The 21,028-nt window shown below is 38.4% G+C and overlaps 2 protein-coding genes across 2 annotated transcripts; both read right to left on the bottom strand.

Annotated features, from left to right (window-relative positions):
* Positions 1-862: 862 nt before the first annotated feature.
* pdia4 (protein disulfide isomerase family A, member 4) lies at positions 863-4,511 on the bottom strand. The gene is made up of 10 exons (XM_057322894.1): positions 4,208-4,511; positions 3,708-3,873; positions 3,427-3,632; positions 3,183-3,321; positions 2,877-3,082; positions 2,613-2,771; positions 2,372-2,523; positions 2,135-2,291; positions 1,783-2,016; positions 863-1,497 (listed from the first exon to the last, which is right to left on the bottom strand). Exons 1-10 carry the CDS (start codon positions 4,293-4,295, stop codon positions 1,082-1,084), a joined length of 1,923 nt encoding a protein of 640 aa, XP_057178877.1. The 5' UTR covers positions 4,296-4,511; the 3' UTR covers positions 863-1,081.
* Positions 4,512-5,106: 595 nt separating this feature from the next.
* Positions 5,107-20,324, bottom strand: LOC130546669 (polycystic kidney disease 1 like 1). Its single transcript, XM_057322031.1, is given in 47 exon segments — positions 5,107-5,216; positions 5,326-5,655; positions 5,744-5,899; positions 5,998-6,195; positions 6,288-6,422; positions 6,677-6,817; positions 7,192-7,426; positions 7,500-7,681; positions 7,764-7,847; positions 7,931-8,054; positions 8,142-8,255; positions 8,337-8,455; positions 8,581-8,751; positions 8,925-9,009; positions 9,315-9,444; positions 9,610-9,778; positions 9,861-9,952; positions 10,044-10,113; positions 10,270-10,389; positions 10,538-10,711; positions 11,325-11,541; positions 11,751-11,857; positions 11,946-12,153; positions 12,253-12,336; positions 12,706-12,901; positions 13,023-13,123; positions 13,359-13,507; positions 13,583-13,699; positions 13,790-14,038; positions 14,569-14,745; positions 14,894-14,950; positions 15,359-15,551; positions 15,629-15,752; positions 15,959-16,079; positions 16,184-16,318; positions 16,477-16,562; positions 16,654-16,830; positions 16,929-16,994; positions 17,317-17,712; positions 17,823-17,986; positions 18,099-18,308; positions 18,399-18,577; positions 18,676-18,879; positions 19,031-19,163; positions 19,276-19,515; positions 19,877-20,045; positions 20,135-20,324. Coding segments are annotated over 46 exon segments (7,146 nt in total). The 3' UTR covers positions 5,107-5,216; positions 5,326-5,457.
* Between the last annotated feature and the right edge of the window lie 704 nt (positions 20,325-21,028).

The following is a 21,028-nucleotide window of genomic DNA, read 5'->3' as shown; positions in this document are numbered from 1 at the left end:
CAGATGAGCCAATCAGAACCAGCCATGTTCGAGCTGCTTAATATCGCGGAGCTCAATTGGCCAGGCGCTTTCCGGGATTCGTCCAATCGGATGCGCGACTGCAGTGGGGGCCATGTGAAGAAGTTCTCTTTGTTCTTGATTTTGAACGAATACATTTTGTTGTTAAACTGAAAACCGGCTCGACAAATTGTCAGTCGTCGGATTTTTTACTGCCATGGATCATGTAAGCCGATTGTTAATGTGTTTGCGTTTTTGGACAGTGTCGTGCGAATTCTTTAGTAGAGTGTTCATGTTTTGTAACGAAGCAAATACTAAGGTAAACAGATCTATATGACCATCAAGTCGATAAGGAAAACATGTCTTTATTTTTAGCATTCAACTGTGCCACTTCCTGTGGACCGTTTGGGCTTGGGTCAACTGGTTTATTAAGCTCCTCCCACTCCCGAAGAATATGCTTGTTCGACTTGATGCGGCGCCGCAAGATCCGACAGGAGGATGACATCAAAGTACCGCGAGAGCGATTCGAAAAACCATAAAAAGTTATTTTTCGCATCGCTCTCGCGGTACTTTGATGTCATCCGCCTGTCGGCTCTTTCGGCACCGCATCAATTCGAACAAGCCTAATCTTTCAAGGGGGTCTATGACGGCACACAATGCCATGGTCCAACAATGGTCATTTTTGCTTACTTGGCGTTAATCCCGTCACGTGAATGTTCACGTATGAATGTTCAATGTTCATCATATCTACACTAAACCCCGCAACATTGATGTAAGAAAATAGATCAACAGCTAAATTCTAGTCGGATGACCCAGTTCACAAATGAACATGTATAAAGATCCTATTCAAGACAACCACTCAATTTACATTTTTTATTTAAAAGACTGGAGGAAGGAATATCATTTACAGTGCTTGGTTTGGAATGAAATTACTGAATGTTTTGATCCCAGAAACAAAATAAAAATACAAATCAACAAAAATAAATCAAAACATTCTTTTTTTCTGAAGGTCACTGATTTCTCAGGAGAACTTCCATTTAATGGGAACTGCAATTACATAAAGTTCATGGTTTCTCTGAATCTCTTAGAGCTCATCTTTTTTCTGTGATAATTGTGTGGCGTGCTTTTCCACAAACTTGCTGAGTTCGTCGAGGTCCCTTTTACCGCCTTCAAGTTTGACTGGGCTCTGCTTGCTGTTGCTGGGAGCAAAGTAGATTGTAGGGAAACCCTCTACTTTATAACTCTCATGAGGCACATCATTAGCAGTGGCATCCATTTTGGCGATGACGAGATTCTTCTCATTCTTGTATTTCTTTCCGAGAGCAATGTAATCTGGCTCCATTTTTTTACAGTGGCCACACCACGGAGCATAAAATTCAATTAGAACGTCTTTCTTGGCGTCCATGACAATCTCATCGAAAGTTTTGCCCACCACAACTGTCACTGGTCCTTTGTTGCTCTTGGGAATAGGTTGAGACTTTACAATGGGTTTCACCTTGCCTGTTAGAGAACAAAAGACATGTAAGCATTGATTTGAATTCGTAGCGACAAATGCTATACAAAAGACCAACTGTCCTCAGAGTTTAACATCCTACATCACTTGTTTTTATTTGCAGTAATAGGCTAGCTGGAGGTTTGCACAAAAATGTTAGGTTTAAAAATGTCAGCGTTTTTTTATTCAGATTAATTGCAAACCACATTTATCAATACTTCATGAGAAAATCCCCATAAAGAAATTTTGACATCTTTCTCTTATAACTAAGAATAATTAACAAACCCACATACCTTTTTTAAAGGCCATAACAAAGCTATGAAGCACATCCGAGTCGAATTCTTCTGGTTCCATGGCATATTTCTTTCCTCCCTCACCAAGAATGCCAACATTCACCTCTTCACCACTATCACTCAATCCAAGGCTCTTCAATTCATCAGCATAGTCTTCCTCATCCGCAATGGCAAATGTGTACTCAGGGAAGTCCTTTGCTACTTCAAGCACTTTGCTTCTCCAAAACTGTGTCGCTGTGGTAAAGATAACAAAAGGTGTCAGTGATGCACCAATGGGAACAGCTGTAATTGTATAGTGATGTTCGTGATACTTTACAGAGTTTTAAGTACAGCCAGTCTGTTATACACTTACCAACTCTGTAATCAAAACTGAAGTCTACTCCATAATATACAACCACAAGAGGTCGTTTGGTGTATCTCTTTGCATCATTGCTTTGTTTTCTATGTCCAACCAAAGGCAGTGCGTGCTTCTTGAAGAAATCTTGCACTTCTGAAGCAAGTGTGGAATCCTTTAGGAAAATATCAAATATCCCTTAGGAACACTATAAGAAAATGTTGTGCATCTTAGGATGTCAAACTCTAAACTTACTTTAACTGTTAATGAATGAGATGCTGGCTCATATTTAGATCTAAACCGCTCGGGATGAAGCATGACAACTTGTCCTGGGGAAGCCTTGAAGAATTTTGCAACTTCGCTATCAAATGTATGTAGAAACTTGTAGTCTTCCCGCAAGGAGTTACCTTCAGGAAGAAAGAACAGATTGTTAGTAACAAATTTTGATCTTAGCTCAACATAGACTCTTACACAATGCCTCATTTTTATTACTCACATGCTTCTTGATAGATCTCATATGCAGCATCTTCTTCACCAGAGAAAACTCCAACAATCGCAACATCATCTCCATCTTTGAGGAGCTCCTGAACTTGTTTGAGAGTCTGAACTTGCTTTGACGGAGTACCTGCCTGGTTTGTCATGTAATCAATAATACCTAAACAAAAACCAGCCACGAACAGATTATTTTTCTCTGATCTCTGAGAGCACCTGTAACTAAATAGCATATGTTTTCATAAACATCTTTATAAAATGGGATTACCAAACTTCTCCCTTGGTCCATTGTAGTCAAAAGCCTTGCCCTTCCTGAAGATTTTAAGTGTTGGGTAGCCAGAAACTCCAAACCGGGTTGCTAAATCATTCTCTGCAGTGGCATCAACTTTACCCAATGGAATAGGAGGAGTGCGATTGCTGAGCTCCTTAGCAGCCGTTTCATACTCAGGTGCAAGTCTTTTACAGTGACCACACCTGTTTGAATATTTAACACAGTATTAGTACTGCACACTCGCTCCTGAGGAAAAAAACTTAGCGCACAAACATGCAGAAGAAAATAACTAAAGACACAAACCAGGGTGCATAAAACTCCACCAAGATGATGTCTGCTTTGTTCACCACATCATCAAAATTCTCTTTAGTCAAGACAATGGTGGCCTCTGGAGGAGGTTTCCAGTCTGGTTGAGCAACTTCTTTAACACGTTCCACAATGGCTGCAAGGCACAACAGTCAAAGCTTCACAAATGAAAGTGATTCAGAGTAACCAGAATGACTTCAGAAAGTTATTTAAAAAAACACTTGTGCTCGAATGCACTCACCACGCTCGCTTCGGTCCCCATCGTAGTCTATTGGCTCCCCCTTTTTGAAGATTTTGATGGTGGGATATCCAGATACTTCAAACCTACTGCCCAGAGCATTAGCCTTAGTGGCATCAACCTTTGCCACTGGAATAGATGGGTCTTTGTCTTTAAGCGTCTTGGCGATTTTCTCATACTCCGGGACAAACTGTTTGCAGTGGCCACACCTGAAAAAGATGACGACTGTCTTTGACAGCTGACTCTGATCGGTCCTCTATTGAAATGGAGGGACTGGTACTTACCACGGTGCATAAAACTCCACCAATACTGTGTCTTTGCCCTCCATGAAGGTGTCAAAGTTTGCATCCGTCAAGACCAGCACGCCATTCTCCTCCTTAACTTCAGTGTCATCTGTATCATCTTCATCATCTTCAACATCTTCTTCACCACCAAGATTTTCTGCTGAATCTGCAATTGAATATTTTTGTTTCAGATGCAAAATAAAAATGCACCTTGCATCAATTTGTGATGATTTCCATAATTACTACAGAAATGATTTTTTAATGAAAATTAACAATGGTTTTAATATGGTAAAATGCATTGCCATGGTTAAACTATGGTTCTTCCATACAAATGCAATACTTTAACTATGGCTAGTACGGCAACGTTTGAAATGAATGTATTTGTTGTTGGGAAGCAACGACACAATCTAACACAATGCATTACAAAAGCTAGCTAGCAACTGAAGCTAGTGCAAGACTTTTAACCGATTTTAATATCCCCACGCAAATTGAAATCTTACCATCCTTTGCATCCTCTTCACATCGGCTGGGCAATATAAAGTGTGCCACTCCGAGCAGCACTATCAACATAAGCGTAATCTTCCTCATTTTCACTGATTTTCACGCCTATTCTTGTTAAATGACTGAATTAAACCTGACGGATACACTGCTGTTGGAATAATAAGCTATTTAAATACAGTAATACTTAAGATAGCTTTGGCATTAAACGATATCGTATACGTCAATACAACTCATGCTTTTTTGGCTAAATGCATTTTCTCTGACTTGGCGACCCCACTCCTATACATGAACTTGTCTGACTTGCCACGCACCGATTGGCTGGCGCATTGAGAATTCCGCCAATCGTTTATCGCCACTAAAGTCCGTAACTCATGCACGTTCGAAACCGCAATTGGGTGGACTGCTGCGAGCTGCAGGCTGATTGGATAGCGAAAGAGCGGTGTTGAGAGACAGGAAGTGAAACTACAGCTTGGAGAAAGTTAAAGAAATGTAAATACTCTAAAAACACATTGCAATGAAGTCTTTAACTTGTTAAAAGTCACACGAGACACAAATAGGGTGAATATAAACAGTACATTTTACTACAGTTTTCATTCTTTTAAAAGTTGGCTTGTGCATTTTATTTGATTTTTGTCATACAGAAAAGGTCAATTTTAGTTCTTATATTGAATAACGTTACACATATTGTTCAATGTATCCTGGAATATTTGTTTGCCCTTCCACCTGTAGGCAATACATTAAACACACGCAACTCTCCGTTAGTTGCCTGTGACAGCTTCACACGATGGAGTGTTTCTTTTCATTTGTGTGAGAATGTCACTTTTTTGAACATTACTGCGGTTATCTCCTGTCCTGGCTGTGTCAAAGAGCATTTCAGAGGACATGTCTTTGCACTCGGCTGGGGTACCGTTTAGCCGCTTGCTTCTGAAATGCTTTAGCCCTTTTGAATGGATCTCCTGGGGTTTTCGTCGGTTTAAATATGGAGGCATTTGGTATTCAAGTGGTGCTCTTGATGTGAAATAATAAAATAACAGTTTTTATTTAAAAATTCATTTTGGTGTTTAAATGTATTGTATACCACAATATTTTATTACAAAACAAAACACAGCAAGAGTACCTTAAAGTGTTTTCTTCACCTTTCAGGTGTTTCAACTCCTCAAACTTGTTTGTCTGGCCACTCATAAAGGTCACATCAAAATCAGCACTCTATCCAAAATATGATGCCATTGATATCATTTATAACGTTAAATTAATGTAACTGATTGATTGATAATTGATAATAACCTGAGTCTGAGCCAGGATCATGCCGAGAATTTGGAAAGGAGAAAGTGCTCTGGGTTTCAAATACATTTTCTTTTGCTGGGAGGGTGTTGACATTCTCTGACATACTGCAAAGATGAAACAGTAGCTCATCCATGAGATCCTCAAACTCTTCCAAATAAAAGCTCTGGGTGAAGAAGAATAGATTCAAACAACACACTATTTTCATCAAGTCATAACATTAAGTTTTTAATACGAGTAAAGGCACTACTTACATTTGTATGAACACGACAGTCTGGTATTTGGCTGCCTTTGCCGATAAGAAGTAAAGCTTTATTTCTGATGCAAGAGATCAGGTCAAACACTGTGATATCTTTTCTCTTTGTAGTTCTTTTTATTTGTTTCACAAAAATTGTAAGGGTGACAATTACCTGAAAAAATAAGAGCAATATCAAAAAAAGATCATGTTGACCAAGTGAAATATTTATATAAAAAGTGCATCATCACATCATGTGATTTCTCTACATACCACAGCTTTCAGAGGAATCATAGCGCAAAATAGAACCCCAAAATGAAGTTTTGATTTGGTTTGGTTACTAAAGTGGTCCATGAGAGAAGAGCGAGAAAAAAATAAATCAACAAATCCAGTGATGCTAGTAGACAGGAATGAATTCAAGATCAGGTTCCACAGACAGGAGGCGGCCAGTGCGACAATAACACCAGGTGCCTAAACAAAAATAAAGTAATTTAATTGAAACGGCCTTTGCTACGCTAATGGACTGAACAGATTTTAACATATTGTGTCATGTAAATCAATACCAGTAACCAAAGCAGGCTGGAGAAGATATGCTTCAAAGCAGAGACTGCAGCTGCCGCTGTTTTGTTAAGCCGTAAGAAGAGCACACATTTCAGGAGAAGCAAGTTCACAACAATGCCATGGATTGCTAGAGAAAGCTGTGAAGGGAACATGATGTTTATTGTTTATAAGAATTACATCATAGATTTAAAAAATACTATGTTTATAATTAGAGAACAATGTTTTTCATGTAAAGGGCTGTGTGATAGGAAACACTTTTATTCCAACTTCTAGAGACACGTTTTAATGAAACCTTTCATTTCTTCACATTTTTCACCTACAATGTATTTATTTGATGTGATTTTGTGCAATATGAATAATGTCATAAATACCTTAAATGTGATTGTCTTACCTTCTCACAAAACAAGATGGGACTTAAATCAACATGTAATTTAAAATCCACCCTCTGCAGGAAGTCAATCATCTCTGCTTTTAGCATGGAGTGGTACACAGAGCAGGCATAGCGCAAAAGTCCACAGATGATAACTGCCACCTGTGTCAAAAAATGACATGTAAAATACTATAAAACATGATATCATGACACAACATAATATCCCAATGTTTTGAAATTGTTTTGATATATTATGTCACCTCTAACCAGCTCCAAAGGTTTGTCCAGTAAAGCCGTCCTCTTTGACTCATGACATATATTTGCCAATACATATGAAGCAATATAAATAAAAGGAAAAGAAGCTGGAAGTACAAAGAAAACCTGAAGTAGTTTTGCACACGACTTATTACAATAAGCGATTTTTTACTAAGTGAATCACATTCAGGTAAACAAGTAAAAGCATATTCAATTTAACCTTCACATTCGACCCATTGTTATCAGCTCAGCTGTTGTGCTATCAGACATCATGTGCTCACCTCACAGGTCATAACACTGTAATCAAGGGCAGCTGGGAAATGGTGGAGTCTGGTAGATTGTACAGTGGTTGAAGGCATCAGGGCTCCTGTTGGAGTTCGTTCACCTACAATACTGACTGACGTGAAGAGGTTAGTGGGCGCATTGTGGAGAAGAAACTGGATCCTCACAACATGGGTGAACCGAGTCATCCAGCCAGTGGTCTGAAGCTTTTCAATGACCTGCATCACTTGAGACCTGTTTGAACCATGTAAGTTACAAATACAGTTACATATTTATATACATGAGTAACTCAGGTGTGTTTCTGTACCTTGTTTTTCCAAGGCTGACACTCACTCCTTTTCCCTCATAGCAACCAAGTTTTCCACAAAGTGAGTCATTCTCTATGACAGATTGGTCATTGGAGCTTGAGATGGAGACGGTGGAGCTCAGATCTTCATCTACGGTCTGACTTCTTATTGCAGAGCTGCTCTTTCCCAACAAATTCAAAATCTGTTCGTAGAGAAATGAAATACTAACCTACATGTCTTCACCAGTAAGACTTTACTGTAGTCAGACGTTGTTGATGGTTTACCTGAGATGATGAGTTATATGTGCTCTCGATCTTTTTAATAACCGGGGTCACAGTGAGAGAATAGGCACCTCTTAAAGGTTCGGTCTACGAATGTAAAAGCAACTTTTAGTAACGTCACTTAAATCGCATGACTTACTGTATGTCAAACAAATCTTCAGTAAGCGTACTCCAATATTAGCTCTTTTATCATGGCCATTGTTCTTATGGTACAGTCTCTCTAGGAATGTAGTCGATGTCCAGTTCCACCAATCATCATGGTTTTGGATAGAATGAAATGAATTCTGTTGGCTCCTGTTGATACAGCAATGTTAGTTATTGCTATCAAGTTAAGTCATAAGTAGTATAGTCGTTGGTTTTCTGGATAAGTGTGGTGTTTACTTTGTGAAGTATGTTGTAATGGCCTGATTCAAAGGGTACTTGTGGTCATTGTCAGACTTTCCGTACGTTACAAAGAGAATGAGTGACAGCATGATAAGGTGTAACATCAAATCCCTGTGAAGGCAAAACAATCATTTTGAGGTCCTGAGGGTCAAGGGTCAAATATGAAAATGAAGGCAGATCAAACAGTAAGACCTTGCAGTTTTGTGAAGGAGAGTTCTTTTCTTAATCTGACCCCTCACGCTCTTTAACGTTCTTGAGTTTGGTGGTCGCACCAGACGGAGGTATCTGGCTCTCTGACGGGCTGCAAGCACCTGCCCGTAAATACAATGCAGTGTAATGGCATATTTGCTTACAAATATTAACCAGTTTATAATGTTTTGTTTCAGTCATGCATTCTACATGCATGTTTGTGTTTACTTCATTTCATGGACTTTACCTTCTCAAACTGTGTTATCCTCCCCTGTTGGTATGGGTTAAACAACACATTGTCTATATTTTGGTCCCTGTGTCTCAATAACTCAGTTACGGGTCCTTTAACACTCAGACTGTGGAACCAGTCTGGTCTCTCTCGATGCAGCAGAGACACAGTGATAGCAATTATTAGTATCTGCAGAAAACAAAAACAGTTTATTTCAGGTTTTAAATTGTATGGATTAACTGTTGCGTTTTAAGATTGGACCTGTTAAAACCCGGGCCAAGTAGGCCTATGTATTTGAAACCACATACATTATAGTTTCTCTGCACAATGTGTGTAATATGTGTGGTTAGAAGATGATTTACCATCGCTGGATGAAGTACAAAGCCACAGCAGACAAGAGAACAGAACACTGAATGAATCCACAGAAGGGCCTTTGTCCTGCTGAACCTGAAGCGTAACAAATTTAAATACTAATTTTCATAAATTTGGAAAGCAAACACGCGTTTTTAAGTCATATTCAACATTCAACAGACTTAAAGGGAAAGTTTACTCAAAGATTCTTTCACAATTTACTCGCCCTCACTTTCATCATATACTCAACACTGAGACATTTCTCAAAATATCTACTTTTGTGTTTCACAGAAGAAAGAGTCATATACAAGGTTTGAATGACATGAGGGTGAATAAATATGACAGAATTTTATTTTTAGGTGAACTACACCTACCTATACGTGCTAAAAAAGGTCACCCACCTTATTCCTAGAGTTGAGGTGATGATGATAGACATAAGAGAGAGGGAGATGCAGAGGGTCCAGCCCAAATAATAACACCACGACTTAAGATTACTCATTCTAACACAAAACTGCTGGTTCTCCTGAACGTCTGTGTGAGAAAGTAAAACAAGTTAATTTATTTTACAATACATATTAAAAGTAATACTAATCTCAAACAATAGATAATATCATAAACAATAATTAACCATAAAATCATTTTTAAATTCAACATAATTAGTCAAATGACTGTCAAACATCTCATAAGTTTAATAACCTGCAGAGGTGCATGATCTGAGATCAGACTGATTCTGTTTGCTTTTCACATGTGATCTGTTGTTGAAATCGGATCTGTTGTCATCTACAATCTCAATGATAGCATCTGCATCCTCCTGCCGTTTTGACGCAGACACTGAATCAGATGTCTTCCAATTCTGAGTACCATACTGCAAGACACATTTCCACTGTTTATCAATGTACACTAAAATAACTTTAATTTTATTAGGATGTCTGTATGTTATAGCCTACCTTATATTCTTTTCTCCATGAGCCCCGAGTCCAGCGGTGGGACAAATTCGTTTCAAACGTGCAATCATTTATCAGAAGCGCATCGTGGTGATCTGTGACAATCAAGCAAACAAAAACATGCTTATTTGTTCAAATCTATTTTAGCATAGGATATTATAACAGAGGAAAAGGCATAAAATGTACCTTCTACAGAGTAAACATCAGGCACATTAACCCTGTACTGTTCTTCTGAGAGATTCTTAGATATGTTTGTCTAAAAAAAACATGAAGAAATAATCAGTAGCTTGATTAATATCTAATACATACAGTAATAAATATTCATTGGCTGAATTCAGTGCATATAATGCATGTTTAACTGTGTGGCAAAAGGACATTGAGGGACAATTTTAGACAGCCTGGGAATTCTGACCTTACGGACACGAAACACCAGAGACACCAGACTCCCTACCGGCATCACAGCAAGAACACTGCACAGCCCTGTTACCATGGAGACCGGTGAAACATCGATAAGGCCCATCTCTAGGAAGTGCTAGCGATTTGTGTGCAGTGGAAAACAAAGGACGAGTCTCAAAATTGTGAAATACATTTACAAAAGCATTTAGAACATGCTTTTCCAAAGCAACTTATTAGTAAATCAGTACAATCATAATCATGTCCACACAGAAGGGTATAAACACCTGTTCTTCCAAAAGATTAATGAGCATTGTGCCGACACACATGTAACCCTGCAGAAGAAGCGTACACACGCTTAAACGCTGCACGTGTGTGTATGAGCTGTAGGACGGACAGCTGTAGGCAGACAGCCATGGATGAAAGTCCCCCAAGTACTCTGTGAGTTTCAAATGTAGAAACTTCTCCAAAAACAAGACACAAGAAAAAGACAGAAGTGTCATATATTACAATACATAATTAAAAATAAGCTTACTTTTAAAATACTTATATAAGAGATATCCCAATTTTTATTTGGCTTTATGGGTTTGTTGGAAAATTTAGGAACGCAAGTCATTTAAAATGTACTATACAATTACATTTTTAAATAGAATGTTGGAATCAAAGGACTACACAATGAAACACAGCCTTTAAGGGATAGTTCACCCCCATTTTTTTCTGCATTTAATCACCCCCATGCCATTCAAAACCAACATTGAGCCAATTGACTTCCATTAAAAGGACACAACATTTTTCAAAATATCTTCTTTTGTGTTCCACAGAAGAAAGAGTTCATTTACTTGAGTCATTACATTTACAAAGAGTCAAGTTAAAAATGACATGAGGTGAATATTTTATTTTATTCCTATAGGGTTCCCGACACAAAAATAGTGCTATAGCACTAAAAGTGGTTCTTGGCTCGTAATCATAGGGGAACCACTTTTAGTGCTATATAGATTACCATATGGAACTTTTTAGTTTTAAGGTATCCCTTTAACATTCCTAATACTGTAGACACAAGACATTGTGTTAAACCTGTTTAAATGTCAGGCTGTGTTCAGCAGCATTAAGGATCCTCTCTACTTTTCCATCTCCTTCATCCACTGCCAGCCAGCACTGGCCCAGAAAGAACCAGCAGGACCCCTGCACCAGGTCTCTGACCACCACATGACTCAGGAACCAGCTGGGACATAGACCTCCGTTATCATGCCAGAGGTGCACCTTCCATACTCGACCCAGACTCTCTGGAGTGCTGTACAACGGCCCATGAATGAGAAATAGTGAAAAAATGAGCTATATTTAAGAGCCAACATAAAATAAAATGAGAAATGGAGCATAAGTACTTTAAAGGCAACACAGAGTCAGAGTTCAAGGCCATTTTTACCTGCTTGAACTAAGTATAAACAAATAGTGGAAGAAAATGTGCCATTATGGTAAGATTTTTGCGGCGTATAAACTTACCTAAGAATAAAAGTGTTCCTAGAGTTGCAGGTAAAAAGTTTGGAGTCAGTACTGCTGAGTTCCCTTGTTTGAGAGACACCATCATCTCCATACAGAACAATGTGGACCTGACAACATTGCCCAGATAAGCATAAATACATGCATCGCATTAAACTCGTGCAATTTATTCCAACACGATTACAGTTTTATTCATACCCGTGCTGTCATCTTGGTCCTAGATCTAAAGCCTGTTTGTATGGTGACAGCATAGAGGAACTGGTCTAAAGGATTGTTTTCTGGTAGCAGAAATGAGCCTGTAGTTTTCTGCATTGAAACATCAGTATGAGTACTGATGACCAGCACCACCACATACAGAGTCAAGAACATGACTGACACAATGATCAGTGTGTAGTTTGTATTTGAGCTGTAACATAGAAGGAAAACATCTGTAAATGTAATGTCCGGTAATCAAAATGTATGTTAGATTTGATGAATGTGGGGAGAGGTTGGAGGTGTGGCCTACTTGATAAACTGCGAAACATCAGCTGAGTTATAACTGCTTATGATTTTCTGATGTGACACAGCAAATGATGTCAAGCGCATGCAGCTGAAAAATAAACAAAAACAATTAACTACTATCAGTCACATCGTTAATGAGTGCAGAATCCAGATTTTTTACTTCGGAATATTCTGTCATTTTTTATGTTATTTGAAAAATACAGCTATTTTCCATCAATTACCATTTTGCAGCTATTTGATATAGGCTAAATTGTTTGGTTTTCAAATGCAGGGAGCTTGTACAGGCTTTCTTACTTGCTCCCACATATTAAAATAAATAAATATTAAAATACACACATTAAATAAATAATGTTTTGAGACTATAACTGTTAAATTAGTAACTGTACAAGAATAAAAATACGTGAAACATAATTTTATGTTCTGCCACCAGGTGGCGCATTTATTGGCCGTAACAAACCTGCAGTTGATCTTGTCTGGGGAAACTCCACCATGCGTAAAACAACCATCGGATTTCCACGCTCTCACACCATCCCAAGACAAACACTCCACCGACTCGATGTTAATTGTGTAGTTCACTGCACTGACAATGTACTTGTTACCAGGGCTTTCATTATAGTCAGCACTGAGAAGCATCAGGTAGACAGTGCCAGCAACTGCCAATGAAAACAATTCCATTTTTATCATGCTTATTTATGAAACATTTAATACACAATTAAATCTTACTTTGCGTCAAACAAAAAAAACATATGAATGATGAATGAATATGATTCAAACCACGCAGAGAGGATCCAGGGAGAAATATGTGTGCTGTCTGGCTTTTCCACTGATGCATTTTTTTCTCATTGTACAGTTTAGGTGTTGGTTGATCATACATTCTGTGAACAGAGGTGAATATTGTGAACATGTGCTTCCTATAATTTATGACTTAGTAATCACTAAATGCATTTCACAGTCATCCAATAAAAGACATGACACAAATGTAATGTGCAAATGTATCTGGTTTTGAGGCGAAAAATAAATGAAATGCACATATCCGTCTTGATATGCAAGAGTACAAGACGGATAAAGAGTTAAATGAACAACATCAATGAAATGCAGATATGGCCTCACCTCAGCAGCAGTAGGATGGGAAAAGGCCGTTCAGCTGGCCTGTTAAATCGCACAGTGATGTGAAGGGCTCTTTGCAGGATCTTTTGCGTGACGTTGAATTGATGGGTGTTCACACGGCTACGAAGAAGAGCGAACCCTGCATGTCTGCTCTGCTGGGAAACCGACAAGCACAAATCAGAAAAATGCTTTGCTCTTATTGATGATCAAACTGAAAAAATACCTACATTGCTCTCCGCTCTCCTCTGAAACGTAATGGTAACCGGGGTGGCCAGGTGTCGCACTTTGATTTCTTTCTTAGTGGTGCAGCTGTAGAGCCGAATGTCTGCTGTGTCTCCATCGAGCTGCATAACATCGCATTACGTTACAATGCAGTTTGCTTTATGGTGTAAGGCGCATGTATTCTCAAGCCCAGTCATGCATTTATAGTGTACCTGTGAGGGGGTTCTGGCCCAGCGGTATGGACTCTGCCTGTACTCTGTGATCCAGGTAATAACACAGGGCTTGTGTTGGTAATTGCTATTCCATTGCTGAAATTGCATCTCCAGAAAGTCAGTGAGGTGGAACGTGGTGAGGCCGAATGATTTCACTGTTGTACGAGAGTGGTCAATGGTCCAGACTAATGCTTTCATTGAAGTGGCGCTCATATTGTACTGTGGGACATCATTGGACAGCATATAACTCTGCAATCCAAAACATGCAATGGTTAAAATCACAGATGTCTGTTTATCATTTTTCAACTAGACTGCTTTGGAGAACAATATAAATCTAATCGTGTATTTAAAGGGATAGTTCACCCAAAAAGGAAAATTCTGTATTCATTTCCTCAGCCTCAAATTGTTCCAAACTTGTTTTCGTTTCTTTGTTTTGTTGAACACAAAATATATTTTTTAAGAATGTGGAATATCAAACAGTTCTGGGGCACCATTGACTACCATAGTATTTTTCCCCTATAGAGGTCAATAGTGCCCCAGAACTGTTTGGTACAACAAACATTCTTCCAAATATCTTTCTTTGTGTTCAGCAGAACAACAAACTTTATACAGGTTTGAAATGACAAGAGAGTGAGTAAATGATAACAGAATTGCCATTTTTGGGTGAACTATCCTTTATGGTATTTTATTAGTATGTGTGTCCCATTTTACGCTGGACCTCTAGGCAGATCTATGAATGCTGTTTTATTTCTCTTCAGTGAATGTCAAAGCTTTCTTACCAGCACTAAATCAGTGATGGTGTGAAGCACTTTGTTTATGAGTTGTTGTCCTGGTCTGATGGACAGTACTGGAGCATCCAGGACACCAGACAGGAGAGAAACCAGTGCATTCACAACCTTGATGTCCAGTAAGTATCCTGCTGGCGGTTTGGACTCATGTAGGATTGATGAGATGTTCTGAACATGATGGAATACTTTATTCGCACTATCAAACATCACCTAAAACAAGTATAAGACAAGAAAATGAATCTGAAAAAAAAACATTATAAACGGAATATAGGCTACAAAAATTCTCGATGTAGTCGTTTAAGCTCGGGTGGCTCACTTGACTAGAGATTTTGATTAAATCAGTAAGCATGCGAATGGTTTCCAAAAGAATTCCCTAGAAGAAAAGAAAACCCAGTTACTATTAATAATTTACATCGTGATTTTTGCAAATCTTAAAAGGAAAGTTCACCCAAAACTGAAAGTTCTGTCATCATTTATTCATCCTCTTGTCATTTCAAACCTGTATGACTTTCTTTCTTCTGCAGAGCACAATAGGGGATATTTTGAAGAAAGTTGGTAACCGAACAGCGCTGGCACACTTCACTTCTATTGTATGGACACAATACCAATGCAAGTGAATGGGTGCCGGCGCTGTTCGGTTACCAACATTCTTCGAACTATCTTCTTTTGTGTTCTACACAAGTAAGAAAGCCATTCAAGTTTGAAATGACAAGAAGGTGAGTCAATGATGACAGAATTTTCAGTTTTGGGTGAACTATCAACATTCAGTTTATACAGTAACCTGGTCAGTGATGGTAAGCTGACAGATGGATGAAATGAGAGCTGAACGTGTGAGAGTCAGAAGATCAGCAGAGAACTCTTGGCTCAGACTCAGACGGTTTAAGACTGTGGTCAGAAGATGAATGTAGTTGATGATGTCTCTGTTGCTTCCGATTTTGTGCAGACCGGTTAAGTTACCTATTCCATATATATACCTAGGAAAAGAAGTTTAAATATTTGCTAAACAGACAAAGATATCAACATTTTCTAAGTAGTTTCTTTGTATACGCACAGTTCTTGATCAGGGCTGAGCTGAGAGGACGAGTTCATCTGAAAGCTTGGCAGAACGGTGACGTTCACAGGGGAGCGCTTGGTGGTCGCTCCGAATCTATTCTTTATTTCCACATAGGCTGTGACTGTGGGAAATAGATTTTATGACTAAATGAACATATGCGACTGCATACAGTATGTGTATAGATATAAATGTGTGAAGAAAAATAGAGAATGTCAATGCATGTGAATGAACTCAATAAAAATAAAGAAGACACTTTAACAGCAATCTCAAATTAGAATTTGATCTTCTGTCTTGCTTTTTTTCTAGCTTACTGTATGTCAAACTTACCCTTGTAATCGTCATCCGGATCCCCACTAGGAAGATTAAAGTAATGTTGGAAATCTCTGCCCTCGTAAAGCAGTCTCCTTGGAGAGTTTCCAACTCTATAACTGTACTCAAACATGAGATCCTGATCACAGAAATATAATCAAATCATATTAAAGAAATACCAGAAATAATAAAATGTTTTTAAACATTTGAAATGCCAAAGAATGTGAGAAAAAAGCAGCGGACCTCTTTTCCAGAAGAGCAAAAGATGCTGAAATGAGTGTGGATTTCAGAGCCTGTGCTGGGTTGTATTTGACATCTCATTCCCTCAGGAACAGCTTGTGTGTGAAAGAACAGCTGGCTCTTCCCCTGCAGCCGCCCCTCATAACCTGAGATGATAAAACAGTAGCAACAATGCAAACAGCTCTTGGTCAAATCGAAATAATGTATTAGAACATTACACGGTTAAATTTGCATTAACATGAGCTGAATTCCCATAACAAGACAAACACAACCAAGGCAGGCCATAGCTGATTTACGTACTCACTTGCAGACACCTCAAGCATATAAAGACTCATTGGTTTAAGCGTGAAGGGCTTAAACGTGACAACAGAAGATGAAAACCCTAAAAAGAAAAGGCAAAGTCAAAGCAATTTGTAAGAACAATGACATTGAATCATCACAGTCCCTAAAATGCATGTTAACATGTCACACACCTGTGAGAGTGTTAGACTCAGAAACAGTCTGATGAATGAGCTCTCTGTGTAGATCCAGCAGGGTCTTCTCAGATACCGCCTGTCCAAGCAGGCTGGGGTCCACCAGGTTATCACCCTCATTGTCATATGAGTGAAAGGATGAATCTTCATTCCAGCTAAACCCCATTGGATCGATCCCTTATACACATAAAAACACACAGTTAAATCATTATGGCAAGCCTGTGCCTTTTAAATATTAGCAATCAGAAACAATGAGGAACAGACACGATGTGTACCTGTCGGTCTGCCAAGTGGCATCCCAGGATCAGCCTCTTCGATTCCAAAGTTATAGTAATCATAGTCTAAACAACAATCAATTTTATATCAACATTACGGAATTACATTTTTTATAATGTGTAAATAATTATTGCACATATTTTACTATTTTCCTAAAAATAAAAATAGTTATGATTTGTCTCATGATGTGAAGTGTCCAGAGCAAATCCACCACCAGGTGGCGTCTAATTTCGTCTTCATGTACAATGACGCGCAATATCGGCTTCGTCTCTTTAGACAAATAAACATAAAAAACACCGGTCTAGCCTGCTTCTAGTTGAAAAAAAGAAATACATTTGTAGGTCTAGCAGCTTTTAACATAATTTGGACTATTAGCCTATACCCTACCTGAGTTCACGTCAGTCAATGACACTCTGTCTGAGGGTGGTAAAGGACCCCCATACTCCCACTGACCCCCGGAGGACTCCGTTTCCTCTAGAAAGGGCAGATTTAAGGATGGGTCCGTAGGAAAAGATGACTGTTTTATCATGTTTGTGTTGGGACTTTGAGTGTATGCTTTAATAGTATGTGGTGTTGTATAGATCTCTGAAGCCAAGATATTGGGTGCAACCGAGGATGAAATATCAGTATTATTAGATAAAAGATAAGGAGACAGAGACGCTGGAATTGAGGGTTCAGTAAATGGGGCTTCAGTGTAAGGGGTCTCCACAGGCACTTGGTAGAGAGGCAAGTTTTCCTTTATTTTAGCTGGTAAACCTAGATCCACAATGCTGAAGAATGGGGCTGAGATACAGAGAGAGAGAGAGAGAGAGAGACAGAGCGCACATGATACACTGAATATTTATTGCAGATCACTAGCAAAACAATTAAATATCAAATTGCAGGATTTTTACCCTCTGTAACAACTTTGCTTGAAGCATTAACCAGGTAAAGTTTCCAGTTATATGTGACAATCTGGGGTTGGGAATCACACTCATAGCAGAGAGCAAAGATGGAAAATTGCTCATTCCAGTTCACAGAATTTCCACAACAATGTGTACAAGACATATGCATTTTTCTGGATATAATGAGAAACGAAAAACAAAAGTTATGTCATATATATATAATTGCTTAATTCTGCACTTCTTTTTTTTACAATAACATTTACTTTACTTAAAGTAGAGTAATACATTTACCTGAGTTGTTTTGATGTAACAGTGATGAACACCTCAGATGTTGACGATCGATTCCTGCTGTACACAGTGAGAGTGAACTGAAACAGGTCAAAGCCAGACCTCAGGGAATAAGTGGGAAATTGAAGTACTGCTGAAGTGGTCTGAATGTTTGTGTTGAAACAGTTGCTCTCTTTTGTGTGAACTGGTCTTCATGACCAACTGTAACTAAAACAAAAAAATGTGCTTTAGATGAAACCAATTAAAACTCTGACTGTAAAATAATTATTAATGCTTATTAAAACATTTCTTATACACCTTATAGTATTATTGGGGTAATCTGGGTCATACGATTTTCCTCCATCCAGTGCAATTGTGCCACTTTGACGATTAATAAAAATGCTTGTAGCTTCATTGATGACACTCACAGGATGGGTGAGCATCACTTCAATTCCAACACTGTAGTTACTGTACACCACATTACCAGCCACCTGGACCTTAGAGAACAATCCACGTTACACGTATATTGTTATACATTATACTGTATATAAAAATATCTTGCTGATATTTAAAAGATGGGACAAAAGGACATTACCTTTGCTATAGCTTTATATGTTCCATAATGAAGGAAATACTTTGGCAGTTCCAAATATTGCCTGTCTGTTTCAGTGTGTGAAATGAGCACTGGCTGTCCCCTCGTGTCATATACAGTCCATCTATACATAAGACCTCTGGAGACATTACACTGAATGTGGGCCTCAAAGGTCACAGCAAGATGCACATTCTGGTACCGCCACACCTAGAAATAGACGACACATATTTAGCATTTACTGTATAGCATGGCACTTTAATATATACTGATACTGAAAGGTTATGGGATTTTTTGCTTAGTTTTTATGTAAATGTTACAGTGTATTCTTATGTTCTGTATGCCATAAGAAGCTGTATACCTGTATTTTGTTTGGGCCCATATTTTTCACCATAGGAGGCTGACATGATTCCTCAACTACAAAGATGTGTCCTGTTAAGGACGTAGTGCTCACCAGGTTGGACATAATTACCTCAACTACATACTCGCCGGTTCTAAGAAAAATCACATTTTAGAATAAAATAACATGAGTTCAGTGAGTGTTAAAGGTAATTCAAAAAAGCTCTGTAATGAGAAACAACATATAATAGGAAAACAGATTTCTACCTGTTATAGATGTGATGCTCAATGCCCGATCCGTCTCGCTCTGTTCCATCTCCAAAATTCCAGTGATAGGAGACGTCAGTGCCTGAGCTGATTCTGCAGATGAAGCTCACAGTGCTGTTTAATAACACTGAAGGCGGGTGCAGAAGCCTGTTGGGCCGCACAGCTCTCTGAACTACAAGAGGATAAACATCTGAGCTGACGGAAGTGAGACCATCAGACATACTGACCTTCACGTTGAATCTGCGAAACAAAAAAAGAACAACAAATGCAGTAAATATCACAACATCCTTGATTCAGTACAAATTAAGCTCAACTGAGAGTTACAAAAATGAATTTCCTCTCATCTCTCATAATTTTGTCATTTAATGTTTTACAGTATATAACCGTATTATATTGTATTGTATTGTCATTGTGTTGAATGTCTGTACTAGAAGCTTCCAACACCAAAGAAAATTCCTTGTGTGAGCAAGCACACTTGGCAATAAAGCTCTTCTGATTCTGATATAATTTACATTTATGCATTTAGCAGACGTTTATATTCAAAGAAATTAGGAAACATCTTTTAGAGAAAGAATATAAACAGCAATCAAATGAAATGTACTTGTCTGGAAGTTGATATCTCTTTGTGAAGGCTCTGGATGTTGTCTTTATTTCAGCTCCATCTCCAAATAGCCAATGAAAATATAGCGGCTCTGGTCCTTCCGTTACTGCTACGAGTGTTATATCGTCCTGTGTTGCATACGCTTGTTTGTCAGTGTGGATCCACACAGCTGAAAAAAGACATGACACAGGAATATAAATAGTGTTGAGAGGTTTGTAAGTGTGGCTTTGTTTTATGTGAGAGGGAAGGGAATCACACCTTGCTTGTGATTGTGAGTAGATTCTGCAAATGTTTCCTTCTGTTGTCTATCCTCTGTCTCTATGGGCAGAGAGGCACAAATATCTTGATCTGTCTTGGACAACATGAGATTCAAGTACTCAGGCCCGGAAGGACACGCTGTAACCTTCCAGCTGGTAGAATGAGTGTGCATGTGGTTGATCACAGTCATGTCTTAGAAACATAAAAACAAAAAGTGGTAACAATTGTTAATCTTTTGCTTTGCTATGTTTTATTTATTTATCAACGAATGGTACAATCTGGTAAACATACTTAAATAATACAATCCAGCAGAAGTTATTGTTGTATTTATGTAGCAGGTGAAGTATCCACTGGCCATACTGGAAGTATTATGCAGGCACTGAGAACCAGCGTTCAATAAAACCAGAGAAAAGGTTTCTTTGCTCAAAACCGGAATGCCTGGAGGAAGAAAATATGTCTAAGAAAAATTGTATAATCTTATGGATTTAAGATGTCTTAACTTATTCAAATGAATTCAATTAGAAGCGCCATTTAATTACAGCCATCCCACAATATGTGGGCTGCCATAGCAAGCAGATGAATAACCTGAAACTTCAAGAAGGAAAGGCTTTCCAATCTGCACTCTGTCAGTTAAAGTAGATACAGTGGAGTCATGAACAGAAGGTGCCAGCCAGCCCGTCTCATTGCCATAAGAGACACACACAGAGAAAGAGAATCTGCAGGCATATAAAACCAGACATTCTTAACACAAAACAATGAAAATTTTGAATATTCAAACATCAAAATGATTTTTGTTTAATATATTTTGATCATGATGAGCACAAAATAAGTAATTCTAAACCTCTAAAGTAAAAACTTTCCTCAAATAAAAACTTTGTTGACCAGTTAAACTTT

This window comes from Triplophysa rosa, linkage group LG23 (assembly GCF_024868665.1).
Source record: "Triplophysa rosa linkage group LG23, Trosa_1v2, whole genome shotgun sequence".
NCBI lineage: Eukaryota > Metazoa > Chordata > Actinopteri > Cypriniformes > Nemacheilidae > Triplophysa > Triplophysa rosa.
Note: the sequence above shows the minus strand (reverse complement) of the source record. Positions and strands in the feature narration are given on the sequence as shown.

What these genes read in the sequence shown, in the direction of transcription:
- pdia4 (XM_057322894.1), bottom strand. Translation starts at nt 4,295, where the DNA reads ATGAGGAAGATTACGCTTATGTTGATAGTGCTGCTCGGAGTGGCACAC. An exon ending in TGAAGAGGATGCAAAGGATG is followed by an intron (nt 3,874 to 4,207) that starts GTAAGATTTCAA and finishes ATTCAATTGCAG; the next exon opens with ATTCAGCAGAAAATCTTGGT. An exon ending in CAGTTTTGATTACAGAGTTG is followed by an intron (nt 2,017 to 2,134) that starts GTAAGTGTATAA and finishes TCTTTACCACAG; the next exon opens with CGACACAGTTTTGGAGAAGC.